At 43.1% G+C, this 12,569-nt stretch overlaps 2 protein-coding genes across 3 annotated transcripts in view; one reads left to right on the top strand and one right to left on the bottom strand.

Annotated features, from left to right (window-relative positions):
• Nucleotides 1-334: 334 nt before the first annotated feature.
• On the bottom strand, nucleotides 335-11,942 carry CUNH9orf152 (chromosome unknown C9orf152 homolog). Its single transcript, XM_044425125.1, has 3 exons — nucleotides 11,828-11,942; nucleotides 8,767-8,904; nucleotides 335-2,479 (listed from the first exon to the last, which is right to left on the bottom strand). Exons 2-3 carry the CDS (start codon nucleotides 8,888-8,890, stop codon nucleotides 1,941-1,943), a joined length of 663 nt encoding a protein of 220 aa, XP_044281060.1. The 5' UTR covers nucleotides 8,891-8,904; nucleotides 11,828-11,942; the 3' UTR covers nucleotides 335-1,940.
• XYLB (xylulokinase) overlaps nucleotides 11,737-12,569 on the top strand; it is a 99,793-nt gene continuing 98,960 nt past the window's right edge. For both annotated transcript variants that reach the window (XM_044425123.1, XM_044425124.1), the window contains exon 1: nucleotides 11,737-11,823. In XM_044425123.1, coding sequence (XP_044281058.1) covers nucleotides 11,770-11,823 — 54 coding nt within the window. In that variant the 5' untranslated portion in view covers nucleotides 11,737-11,769. The remainder of the gene's footprint in view (nucleotides 11,824-12,569) is intronic.

Raw genomic sequence — 12,569 nt, 5'->3', positions numbered from 1 at the left:
GGTGGGCATCTGGATTGGCTCTGAAAAATATCCCCTGGAAACTGTTGTAATTAGTTTGTTATGAGACTTTCAGAAGCTCCTGCGTGTGTAAGGGAAAGAAATTTGAGGCTTCCATTTGTTGATTGTATCAAGATGAAGAGGAGGTAGAATCCAAATCTGGCCACAATGCATTCTTGTAACTACAAGCTATTGCTGATACATCTGAATGTGGCCTATGCATCCTTACATCAAACATTAATTTATACATGGAAAAGCAAAATCTTTCAGAATTTTAGATCAGCATTGGTTCTCCAAGTAAATCATTCAAACAAATCAAAACCAAAGAAATCAAAACTGTGGTCTGGATGTAATGTATTTCTGTCTATTTCACAAAACAGTAACATTTCCATGAATTAAAAAATGATTCTATACTCATTGCAAAATGTGTTACATGGACATTTATTTAACTGATATGAAAAAGAAAATGAGCTTTCGACCTGCTTCTGAGAAAATTATGCTTAAAAAGGAAGTAGGGAACAAATTTAGATATTTATTATATTGAACCCCAGGAATGATAGAAAAGGATGGTTATCTGAAGGTTTCACTTACTGATTTTGACAAGTACCTAAGGAAAATAATTTATTTCAGTAAAAGTATCACCAAAGCGGTATATTAGGCACCCTGGTTAATATTGTCAAAACCGGCATCACATATTGCCAGTTTCAAATTAATTAGCAGTATAACTCTCTACATCTCTATTCAGAAAGAAGTTCCATTGAAATTCCATACTTACCTAGGCTACTCCTAGGTAAGTATGAATAGGAGTGAAAAAATTATTTGCAGATCAACATTAGGTTTAGCTCAGTTCAGATACCACCAATATATTTTGGAAATACTCAGCTTTGTGATAGGAATTTTCATTGCTTTCAAACAGGCTGGTAATTGAATTCCAGTTCTGAAAAATCTGTTGTTGGCTGAAAAAAGATTACTGTAGCACCACCACATAGAAAACTGCATTTAATAATTGTATTTATACTTGGGTAACATCAAGAAGACACCTAGAAAATCATTTTGGATTTGTTTATATAGTCCAGATTAATAAGAACTGCCTAATTGAATTAGACCAAAGCTGCAGCTACTCTACCATTCTGTTTCCAGTAGCATCCATCTAGATAATAATAAAGATATTTTCTTTACTGCATTGGAAAACATGGGAAATTATGAATGCTACTGGGTCGAAAACATCCCCCCCTGCCTTCAAAACACATTTCTAAATTAGTCTGGATACAACAGTCCAAAGCAGGTTTCAGGAGTCACTTTTAGCAAGTAAATCACAGTTATGTTGCAACAGGTAAGAGAAAGTTCACAGTTAGTTTCTCCTGTTTCAGAGCCAGAAGAACCTGATAGGCAGTATGCGTGATTGACCGGGGAGTAGAATTTCCAACCTAAGAAGGAAAATCCGGTAGAAGAATACACCACACATCTCTGGATCAGCAAGGTCTGGTAGGCCTCTCTGAAAAAAGGGGCTTTAGTTACAGGATGAGTAACTATTCTGGAAAGTCCCTCTTTCCAAAATAAGGACACTGAGCTGAGTTAGAAAAACCTCAGCAACGTAAACATAGCTTCGCCACTCTCTTTCACCAGACATTACATACCAGGTGTGGGAAGAGCGGGGCAGCAAGTACATTTTTTTCTGTTGAAATCTGAAACTAGCATGGACAGTTCCTCTACACATGAGAAATTCTGGTGGCCTTTCCTCAATCATACATGTATCTACTGGGGAGATATCTGTGTAAACTAAATTATACATGAATGCACACACAACGATTTCCTTGGTCATGGGTACTGGAATAGTTCCATGATGCCCTATGCAAACACAAATATACATGTGTTCAGAAGGAACATGTAGTTGTTTACACAGAGGGAAATCTGGCTGTGTGAACCTTCCTTTCTGAATATTCCTAGTGGGAAACATACAGTCCAAGTCTTCTTGCAGCTTCAGAAATCTTGGGAGCTTTTTTCTGAGGAAAAGGGTAATAGGGCAGCTTACTGGATGCTGACACCAATTTTGAGGTTGAAATTTGTGAGTGGATCCAAACTGGTGAAGCAATGGATGCCGAAGGTGAAGCAGAACGGTCTGTATTTTCAGGATAGCTGGCATTTTCCTGTTTGCTGAGTAATGCAATAGACTGTTCACTTCTTTCCAATAGTTCTTCACTTGACATCGTGCTTTCCTTCTGAGACAATATTCTGCTGTCCATGCTAACCTCTTCATTCTTGTTTTGGATCACATCACCTTTCTGGCAATCTCCTTGTGCAAGTCGGTGGATCCCTAGATGTATCCGCCATGGTGAAATCTCTTGTGTATTTCCACTGCAGGGCAACTCTAGGCTGACTTCTTTGACAGGAACACATTCCTCAAATGCTTTTGCTTTTCTCATTTTCTTGTTAATTAAAACAGTGCTGATCATGGATTCTCGGGAAAATGTTTCATTCACACCTGTGAAGAAAAAATGATGATGGTAATTACTAGTGCTTTTATTATTCTCATTTCTGTACTGCCTAACAGCTGAAGCTCTCTGGGCAGTTCACAACATGTTTCCATCCATGGAAAATACATCTTTCCCTATTATTACAAGTGACAAAAATTAAAGCCAAATGAAGTCCCTCATATTTTGAGCTAATGGGGCAATAATAATGATGGAATGAAGCAAGAAATTATTTTTTGAAAATCCACAATCTGATGTAATAATATGATGAATGAAGAAGAACAAGTTTACAGAATGCAGATATATAATGCCCCACTAAGTACCTATCACAAACAAATCCCTATTTGGAAAACGTTGGGCAAGCCAAACACAGGTTGGTTCCTCATTAGATGGGAATAATATATTTGCATGTCCTCCTTGAATGCTCTCTGAGGCAAATGGAAACAAAAGGCATAATAAGGTGGTGGCACAGAAAACTCTGTAGTGGCAAGGAGTATGGTTTGGAAAACCCCAGTCAAAATGCTGCTAGTCCATAAATTGGGCAATGAAAGAGGGAGTGTTGTGGTGAACCTGTCTGTGGGTGGATTTACCCACTGGGATAGGAGGGGAAAATAGCAAAAATGAGAGATAAAGTCTAATTACCTTGAAATGCTTTATTATCCTTGACATTTCAAGAAGAAGACTGGTTAGGTATAAAAAGAAATCTATCAACTATTCTGTACTATTTCTTTAATCTTTTTTACAATCTTCCCACTACATAAATTCTACACTTTTGATAAACCTCTCTTGTTTTCTGGGACTAATTCCAAAGGGAGTAAACACATTATCTTGTGATCTACCACAGAATCGAATGGTCATATTGCACTCAAGTAGGCATTGTTAGACCCTAAAATTTGCATCCACAACATTAAAAAAAAGTGAAAAAAGGCATCTGGAAATAGCTTTACAAATTAAACAAGAAAACCTGCTTCCAAGCACAAGGAGCCCCAATTACAAAGTGTTTCAGCCCAGTGTCAAAGTGTTAGCACACAAGTTAAGCACCTGTACGAGTTTAGCAACAGGCAAAAAAGGCTAAGGCAGTTGACTCTTCCCTCACTACTCATAGTAAGTAAATATCCATCAATAAATATAAATATAACATCTATTTAACACCTATATGAAGTCACTTGGGACATCATTGGGGGTTGAGGGTGAGGTGTCACCAGTATGCTGATGACATCCAGCTATTTCTCCATTCATTTGAGTCAGATGATGCTCTAAATGAGCTGCAGCAGTGCTTTGACACAATGGTGGAGGAGGGCCAGAAAGTTGAGTAAGACAGAAGCACTACGGGTGAATAATTTCCGGATCTGGGAATTAGGGAATTTGCCTGTTTGAACCTAGCTTTCCTGCTTTCCGAAGGAAAAGTACTCCCTTTGGATGTGCTCTTAGATTCATCATAGTCATTGGTGGTGAAAGAATGCCTTTTACCAACTTCTACTGGTACATGAGCTGCACCCATTCCTGAACAAAGGTAGCTTAGCCACTGTGATCCATGAACGGGTAACCTTGACACTGGACTGCTGTAATATACTCTATGTGAGGATGCCCTTGAAGCTAGTTTAGAAGCTTTGCAGAAGAGTACAGCAAGGTTGTGAAGTGCCTTACTGGGCACATCTGTGTAGAAAGAGCTGAGCTGGCTGCCAGCTTGCTACCAAGTCAAGCTCAAGTTGGTATTATTGATAAATAGCACTTTGTGCTAAGGGAAGCTTTGTCTTTGTAACATCCCACATTTCATCTTATGGGAACATAGCAATGGGCCTTCTCTATGGTTTATCCACCCTCTCAAATGACTGCCCCTCTTTGATGCATCAGGCAGAGACAATCATATGCTTCCGATATTTCTTTAAAATGTTCTTATTTACCATGGCTTTTCCCAACCATTAAGTAGTTAAGTCTGCAATCCTATTATAATGATAGTAAGTCCAGAAGGCACGTAAGGCCCTGTTGAAGCTCAGTAGATCTGGGGCTGGCCTGAGATTGGAGGGGAGACCACTTGGGAAATACTTGTAGCAACCTTGAATTCCACAATGGGAGAGAGGTGGGATGTAAATATAATAAACCAACAAACTTAGAGGCTTATGCTTATCCTACGTAGAACAGGAGCAGCAGCAGGATCTCCTCCTCCTCCGTTTTCTTGTGCCCTGCATGCATCTTTGCTAGGCAGACTTTCTTTGCAAGTCTAGCAAAAGCATTTCGGAGGGGTGAAGGAACCTGGACATGTCCCAGCATAGCTCAGAGAGGTAGTCAGTGTGGCTTGTTCTGCACCAGCTGGGAGGGCAAAGGACTGGAGCTTCCTGTCCAAGGTCAGAGCCTAATTTGGGAATCTAAAGTACCCTATGGCACCTCAGTTGCTGTCCAAGGATCATTGGGTTGTTTCCCAAGTCATTTCCAGCTTTGCTTAATGGAGCACTGTAGTTTCAATATTGATCTTTTACTGTCTTATAATTTCTTGTAAATTGCTTGAGAATTTTGTAAATGGGAAGTAGTAGTTAAGAAGATGAAATAAATAGATGTTATGGGGAATCCTTGTGCAATGCATTTCATAAGCCAACCAACCAGAATTTCTTCTAGGCTCAAAGACAGCAATGTTGTCAATATGACACACAAGCTAACAGGTGCTCAGACACCCAAGAACAATTTTAGGGCTGCCTGTGGCTATGCCTATGTCCCACTGGGAGTAAGTTTTCCTGAATTCAGTAGGGCCTCCTGCAGGCATGTAGGGTTGTAAACCAGTTTCCTGAGGTATGAGATGGGGGTTCCATACATTAAAGTAATTCTAGTAATACGTCTCATCGATTTGAGAATGTAAGCCACCTTGGGAAGACTATGATCTAGAAAATCCTGCCCTGGTGTAACCAACTTTCTCAGCTTGTGTGTGACCTGATTGGGCTGAGATAGATTGCTAAAAACCAAGATGGAGATGGCAGTTCCCTTTTGACTGATATGGCTAGTTGATGCAGGGACTCATTTGCTGGGATCAGAAGTAGGAACCCGTGGCTCTGTGCACAGCTAATCTGCAAGGCCAAGCCACAAGTTGGAGCATCTCTTTGGCCAAGAGAAAGATGCCAGAGTGGCTCCTGCCGCTCAGGCCAACTGTTGGCTTTCTGCAGGATGAAGTCAAGGTTTGCTGTTCAGGATGGGATTTCTTTCAGCTTCGTCTTGATCTCGCTCTTGGTATGCCTGCCTTGCTTTGGCTGCTGGAATGGCTCCCAGTTCTTACCATTTTCTCTCAACACCTTCCTATAGCTCAGCCCTGACACCACGGAGCTGCTTCACCTGTTTCTGGATCCTACGGTGGGGGCTTGACATCATAACACAAATGTACAAGGATATGCTTTCTGCAGTTTTACAAATGCAGCTAAAAAAAGTTTAAACATTCAGAAAATGTTTGTGCATACTGTGAACATCACTGTACTCGTTTGCCCACGAAAGGTTCAAGAGCCAAAAAATGCTTAAAGGGAAGGAAAAGGGCCAGACAGGGTGCAGTGAGCAAAAAAGTACTCACAATTGCACTGGGGCTGGATCAGGCAAGTCAGCCGTGCCACAGAGTGCTCAGGGAAGCTCAAAGGAGCACCAAGGGGGGAAAGGGAGAGGGCAAACAACCCGCAGAGCCCAACCATCTGTCGGGGGTGCTGTGGCTTAGCACCAGGCTGGGCTGTTGTGACGTGCAAACTTGCCTTATGCTTCAGGAGGCCTGAACAAGTTGGTTAGCAAGGCTCAAGATGACATGAATCGATAACCAGCAATACAAAATAACACATTCTTTTCTAGTTACATATTAAAACAGTGGCTCGTTCTGTTTTCACATGGTTGCCTTTCACATTAACATTCAGGAGAATTTCAAGGTGAGCTTTATCCAGAAGCAAAGCTATCAAAGCAACTTCTTGTCTCTAGCACATTTGAGCTCATTTTTATTTCTAGTCTCCTCTTATGAATCCAGAGTGACAATTCAGAGATCACAGAATGCCAGTGAAAGCCTGATTCTTATGCATGCTTACTGAGAAGTACGTTCTACTGAGCTCAGTTGGGCTTACTGACAAAGCTGTATTCATAGCGCTGCAACTTAAAATGGTTTGACGCTGCAGATACAATGATCAATAATCCCTACATCAGGGTGGGCAACTAGAACAGGGAAGAATGAATTTGGGCTGAAACGGCTTTGGCGTGTGGCCACCTGACTTCAAATGCTACACACCCTGGCATTATTTGGTCCCCAGGTGAATATTGGGAGAAGCATCTTTCCAGCATGTCTGCTAGGAACCCACATGGAGGTTTTCCCCAAGAGGGCTTGGGTGCAGCAAAATCAACTTCCCCCACTGGCAAGTTTGGGATGCAGGGGAATTCCTATATCATCTCTGAGCACAAATAGGAGATAAGCGGATGCCTTTCCTGTTTCAAAAACCTTTACCCAGTCTGGGAGCCTGTGGGTCAGGCAGTGGGGCCCATGGAGGGAGCCCAACCCTCTGAGGGTTGGCAGATGTTTCCCTCCCCTGCTCTATAGCAATGGTATCCCAGATAATTAACAGTTCTCTTAGATTGATGTGGGCAAACTTCAGACTTACAGGATATGCTTTAAGAGACTTGGAAGTCTCACTAAGACACAAAGTAACAGCAGTGGTTGTGATGGGGAAACAGGCAAACACAATGAATTGCACACTGGAATCTTCAACTGTATTACCATAGATCAGAGACCTAATTTTGGGGGCAAGGAGTTGGATGGGGAGATCTTTGCTGTTGCTGTTGTTAATGAGAAATCGTAGTTTGTGCAGATCAGCTAGTAATTTGCCAGTAGATTCAGATCAAATAGCTGCCCATTTTTGCATTAAGAAATTCCTTGTTAGCAAACTAACTTGAACTATTTGGAACAACTGTGGTTAGCGGGGGGAAACTCCAGCATAGCTCCTTTGTTCTGAAACTAAGTCTTATTGAGTTATCAGCCTTAGTGATAAAGGAGTTTATCCCCAAGAAAACATACTGCTTTTCATGGACTTTTCTTCTACAATGGCAGCCTATCTGTCACTCAAAGGTAAGTTATTTTAGCAGGATCATTTAATTTAACAAATCTTACTTTTGCCACATGCCTTACTTTCTGGAACTATCACAACAATTCTCTTTATATCTGATGGCCCAAATCCAGATAAAGTTAATCACACGTATCAGTAGAAGTAACTTGCATGTTCCAGTTAATACTTGAGACAAATCTGCATAACTGCTGTTTATACTTTTTAAAAAATGCAAACACCACCCATTGGTATTTATTTGTCCCAAAAGACCTTGGTGCAACCTGAAATCTGCTTTGCACCTCATACAGTCTAATATAAAGACTATCACTAAGTTAACTAACTTAACTGAAGACTAAGCTGTGGTGTAGTGGTTAGAGAGTTGGACCAAGACTTGGGAGATCCAGGTTTTAGTCCTCTCTTAGCCACGGAGTTCACTGGGTGACTTTGGACCAGTCATAGACACTCAGCCTAACCCATCTCAAAGGGCTGTTGTGAGGATAAAAATAGAGAGGAGGAGAACCGTGTAGGTGGCCACCTTGGGTTGCTTGCAAGAGGAAGAAAGGCAGGGTATAAATGCAATGTAATAACAGCAGGAGGTTTGGGCTTTTTCTCCTTGCCCAGCTCTTTCTCCCCCACTCTCTTGCTTTCCTTAACATCCTGCCTGAAAAAGAGTTCTGGAGAATGCAAAAGCTTGTTCACATTGGTCCCGATAAAGGAATGACTTATCGGGAAGCTTGAAAGTGCTACAGCAAGGCCTACATTTAATAAGACCATTTGAGAGGCCATGAATCTTAAAAGACATTTATCCCCCACACACATAGAAGAAAGTTCCACATTTTGATTTCTGGTTTGTGAACTACTGAAACTGCATTTCATGATATGAAAACAATCCCAAAGATGTAGGATGTGTTAGCCTGCAATTCCACACACACGTACCAGGAAGAAACCCTCATTTAACATGGAGGGGCTTTCTTCCGAGTTAAACATGTACAGCACTGAGCTGTCTGTTACACAGTAAACACAATAAAGATTCGTATGGCAACTTAAAGACTAACAGATGGTACCGTATGTACGGCAAGACATCTGTTAGTCTTTAAGGTGCCACGAGGCTGTTTATGATGAAAACAATTGACTTTGTATTCTGTTTTCAGTTGTGTGTATAAATTGCATGGCATTTAAAAATCAATGCAGGTTCTCAAGAGTTGCACCGACCCCTGATTTTCGAAGTTTCAGTCTACAAATTTAAAACATACCTGTTTTAAAAACAATAATGTGTGTCTGCAGCTTTTGCTTCTGTTTGAGACAGTCATATTGCTCTTCAAGTTTGCTTACGTCCATCTTGGTTGGCTGCCCGGAACAGTCTGAGGCTCTTTGCATTGACAGATGAGTCACTATGAAAATACCACTCATATATTTATAAGCCTTCACCATCTGTTCCCACAAGAAAGACAAAATCAGGCAGAAGCATAGCATTTCCCTCATTCTGCTTGCCAAAAAGCAAGGGTGTTGGTAACATCTGAAACAGTCACAAGCAAGGCAAAGGCTTCCTTGAATCGAACAAATTCTCTTCACTGCCTGGTGCAGAGCTGCTGATTTCAATCAAGTTGAAATAACAACTTTGCTTCAATTACATCCAGTGTGTCCTGAACCTTTGAATGCAGACTTAATGACAAGAACTGTTCAACTGGAACTGGTATTGACTTAAGGCCAAACATTCGAAGCCTTGCCAAAACCCACAGTGAAATACAAAACCTTATTTTAGCCCAGCCAAGAACACAAAAGGCTGGAAGATGCTAGCTGATGTGGCAATTGTAATTTTTAAAGCAACACTGTTATATGTTGGCAACATTTGATTTTGGTTGTGGTTGTATTTAATTTTCCTACATTTATTTTCCAGTATTTTATTATTGTGGCAAGTGCTGCGTTAACTATTTTGCTGCCTTTTGTACTCTTCTTCAGTTTTCCCTAGATAGTAACATGATAAAAAGAAAACTAACACAGAGGTGAATGGAAGGTACCTGGTTTTTTTCTTTGACACAAGCATGATTCAATTGTGCTGTACAGATTACTGAATTTGTGCCACTTTCACCCTACCTATATTGCACAAATGTCACAACACTTCCACATTTTCTGAGAAAATTTCCCCAGAGGACTATTGGCCCTTCTTTTACCTCATGCAGAATGTAAGAAAATGAGATTTTTTTTAAAGTAATCTCACAGATGAGTGGATTTTCATGAACGCTCTGTATAGATTTCCCAATTTTAGTTATGTAAAATTGTGTAAACACAATTGGCAGAAAACCTTTGGCCTGACCAAGACCAACACTTGTATCTCTTGACCCTACAAAGAATTCTCTCCCTGCTTGTTTTTCCCTTTTTTTCCAAATAAAAATAGTGTATGGATTATCAAGGTGTGACATCAGGAATATTAGTTAAGGTATTTCAAAATATCTGCCTAGAAGATATATGAAATTGCAGGCCTAAGAACGTGATCAAAGAGTAAAGCCAAAAGGCCCATTTGCACTGCATAAGTTCTAATCAATCAGTCAACATTCATTTTCAAGTGGAACTCGATAAGACTCACTTGTATAATGAAAAGACCTGCTCAGGCTGTTAGTATGTTGCTAGCTATATTGCTATCTAGATAACAGTAAAATACCACTGAGACATTTTCTGGAGGCCAGAGGACATCCTGGTCAAACGTTGAGGACCCATGTGAAGAAGCAGTGATCAGGTGAACAGGACTTGTGGGTGTTAAGTGTTAAAAGTTGCAAGACATTTGCAACAATAGAGTTGTCACAATGGCTTCATAAATCCATTGTGAAGAGTCTTTTCCATGAGGCTGTTCTCACTCAGGCTACACGCAAATTGCAGATTTCCTCAGCTCTGCATCTTGGGGTTAGTGGCGAAAAGAACACGTGTTAAATTTCAACATGCCAGGTATGTTGCCAAAGAAGTGCAAGGACTTTGGGAGCAGAGCAGAGCAGAGCAGAGCAGAGAGAGCAGAGAGAAGAGAAGAGAAGAGAAGAGCAGAGCAGAGCAGAGCAGAGCAGAGCAGAGCAGAGGGGTTAGCATACTGATTACAGAATGAACTAGGAACTATGACATATCCAATTCAGCTATAAGCCACAAAGCGATTACCTGGTCAGGGGGACAAATGCAGTTGAGGGCAGGTCTTTGGGATTGGATAGTAGGTTCTGCACTGGAACTCTACAAGTTTTGCTGGGTTTGAGGATTATTAAAAAACAAAACCATTTTTAATAGCTTCCTAGTTCACAGTTTATCTAACACACCCATTAACAGAAACGTGTAAATCTGAATCATGCCTTTTTAGATCGCAGTTTGTCTTAGAGAGCAATCCTGCGTGGCAAAGCCCTAAAAGTCTCATGCTGGCTGGGGATGCTGGACGTTGTACGCCTATTTCCTGCCTAAACAACCGTTCTTCTGTGTTGTTTCTCATTATCTCTGTTCCATTTCCCATCTCATTATTACAGATTTGAAAAAGCACACACACTTTCTTGCATTTTTCTTCTTGTTGTAAGTCTCCTGGGGGGCTATTTATGGGAAAGCAGGATATATATTGCCATAAATACCATAAATATTGATCTGGAGGGCAAAGGCCATGGTGCGTGTTTAATAAAAAAAAAAGCCCGAGTCAGGCTTTCGGGGAGTTGCATGCACCTTACATCCTTTTGTCATATCCGAGCTTTTTGTTTTTACTCTGGCAGGTGTTTCTTTACTCAGGGGAGCCTCTGATGAGCGTTTTTAGTTTAAATGAGGCAGGCTAAACACCCGAGCTTGGGAGCAACTCTGAACCTTCCATGAGGACCCTGAACGTTCAGGCGCGGGGGAAAGTGCCCCCACTTTTTCTCTGCCCGCCATGTATACTTACAAACCAAGAATGACAAAGGAGTTTATAACCTCCTTTTTACAAAGACCGCAAACCAGAGGAACTTCCCCCTGCTCTTGTCTTTTTTGCTCAGCCCGCCGTACGCAAGGCAGCTAACGCGGCCCCCTCGGGCCTGGGCGGCCCGGAGGCGGTTCTTCCCGCCGCCCCGAGGGCGCCAGGGACGCGGGTTAATGTTAACCCGGTGCCCGCGGCCGTGCGCGCGTCGAGGGGCAGCGGCGTTGCTCGTGTGCGCGGCGAGCGCTGCGCTGCGCTGCCGCGGCCGCCCTCGCGTTCGTCTTGCCCTGCGCGCCGCGCGGGGAGAGGAAGCGGCGCGGCCGGGCGGGCGGGCGCGCGGGCTCGGGCCGCCATGGCTGCGCCCGCCGAGCCCTGCTTCTTGGGATGGGACTTCAGCACGCAGCAGGTACCTCGGCCCGGGCGGCGGCGGCGGCGTCCTTCCCCTGCTGCAGCCGAGAGCCAGCGGAAGAGGCCGAGCCAGGGCTCGGCTGCCGCCTCCTGCCTGCGCTTCACGGGGCGGGGAGGGACGAAAGGCCGCCGCTTCTGGCCGCCTTCTGTTTCAAGCACCGAGAGGGCTGCGGCGCGGGCCCCATTGGATGGAAGGCGCGCCGCCCCTCTCGGAAGGCCTTTCTGCGCGCCCTCTTCCTCCTCGCTGCCGTTCAAGTCAGCGGCGAGGAAAGGGCACTCTGCACATGCCCAGAGGGGAATCATTTTCTGTCGTCCTCTGAGACTCGGTCCTGCGCTGCTGGGGTCGGGCTTAGGGGAAATCCTGGCAAGTTTATAGGAGCTGGGAAAGAGGCCGTCCTTTCTCCCTGCATCGCCCTGTACCCGCCCTCTACCCCTTTTCTTCCTCGTCGTCCTCCTCCTGGAACGAGTTGAGCCGCTTGCGATGGCTGACGGCTTCTTGGGTTAATCAGAGTACAGATTTACACGCAGTCCTGAGCGGGAGTGTCCACGGTGTAAAAGTTATGAGTTCAAAGTGCGCAGGATGGCAACCATCATTAGGACTTAGCCGAAGGTTGGTCTCAATAGTGAGGCTTAGTCTGCAATTCTACTCCCATACTTACCTGGAAGTAGGCTCCATTGAACGTCGTGGAGCTTACTTCTGAGTAAATATGTATCGGATGGGTTGTTCTGGAATCTCTGCAGACA

Source organism: Varanus komodoensis, unplaced genomic scaffold, assembly GCF_004798865.1.
Source record: "Varanus komodoensis strain SLA01 unplaced genomic scaffold, ASM479886v1 scaffold15, whole genome shotgun sequence".
Lineage (NCBI taxonomy): Eukaryota > Metazoa > Chordata > Lepidosauria > Squamata > Varanidae > Varanus > Varanus komodoensis.
Note: the sequence above shows the minus strand (reverse complement) of the source record. Positions and strands in the feature narration are given on the sequence as shown.

Coding starts and splice junctions, on each gene's coding strand:
- CUNH9orf152 (XM_044425125.1), bottom strand. CDS start 8,890: ATGCAAAGAGCCTCAGACTGTTCCGGGCAGCCAACCAAGATGGACGTA. Junction 2,480..8,766: donor CATTATTGTTTTTAAAACAG/GTATGTTTTAAA, acceptor TTTTCTTCACAG/GTGTGAATGAAACATTTTCC.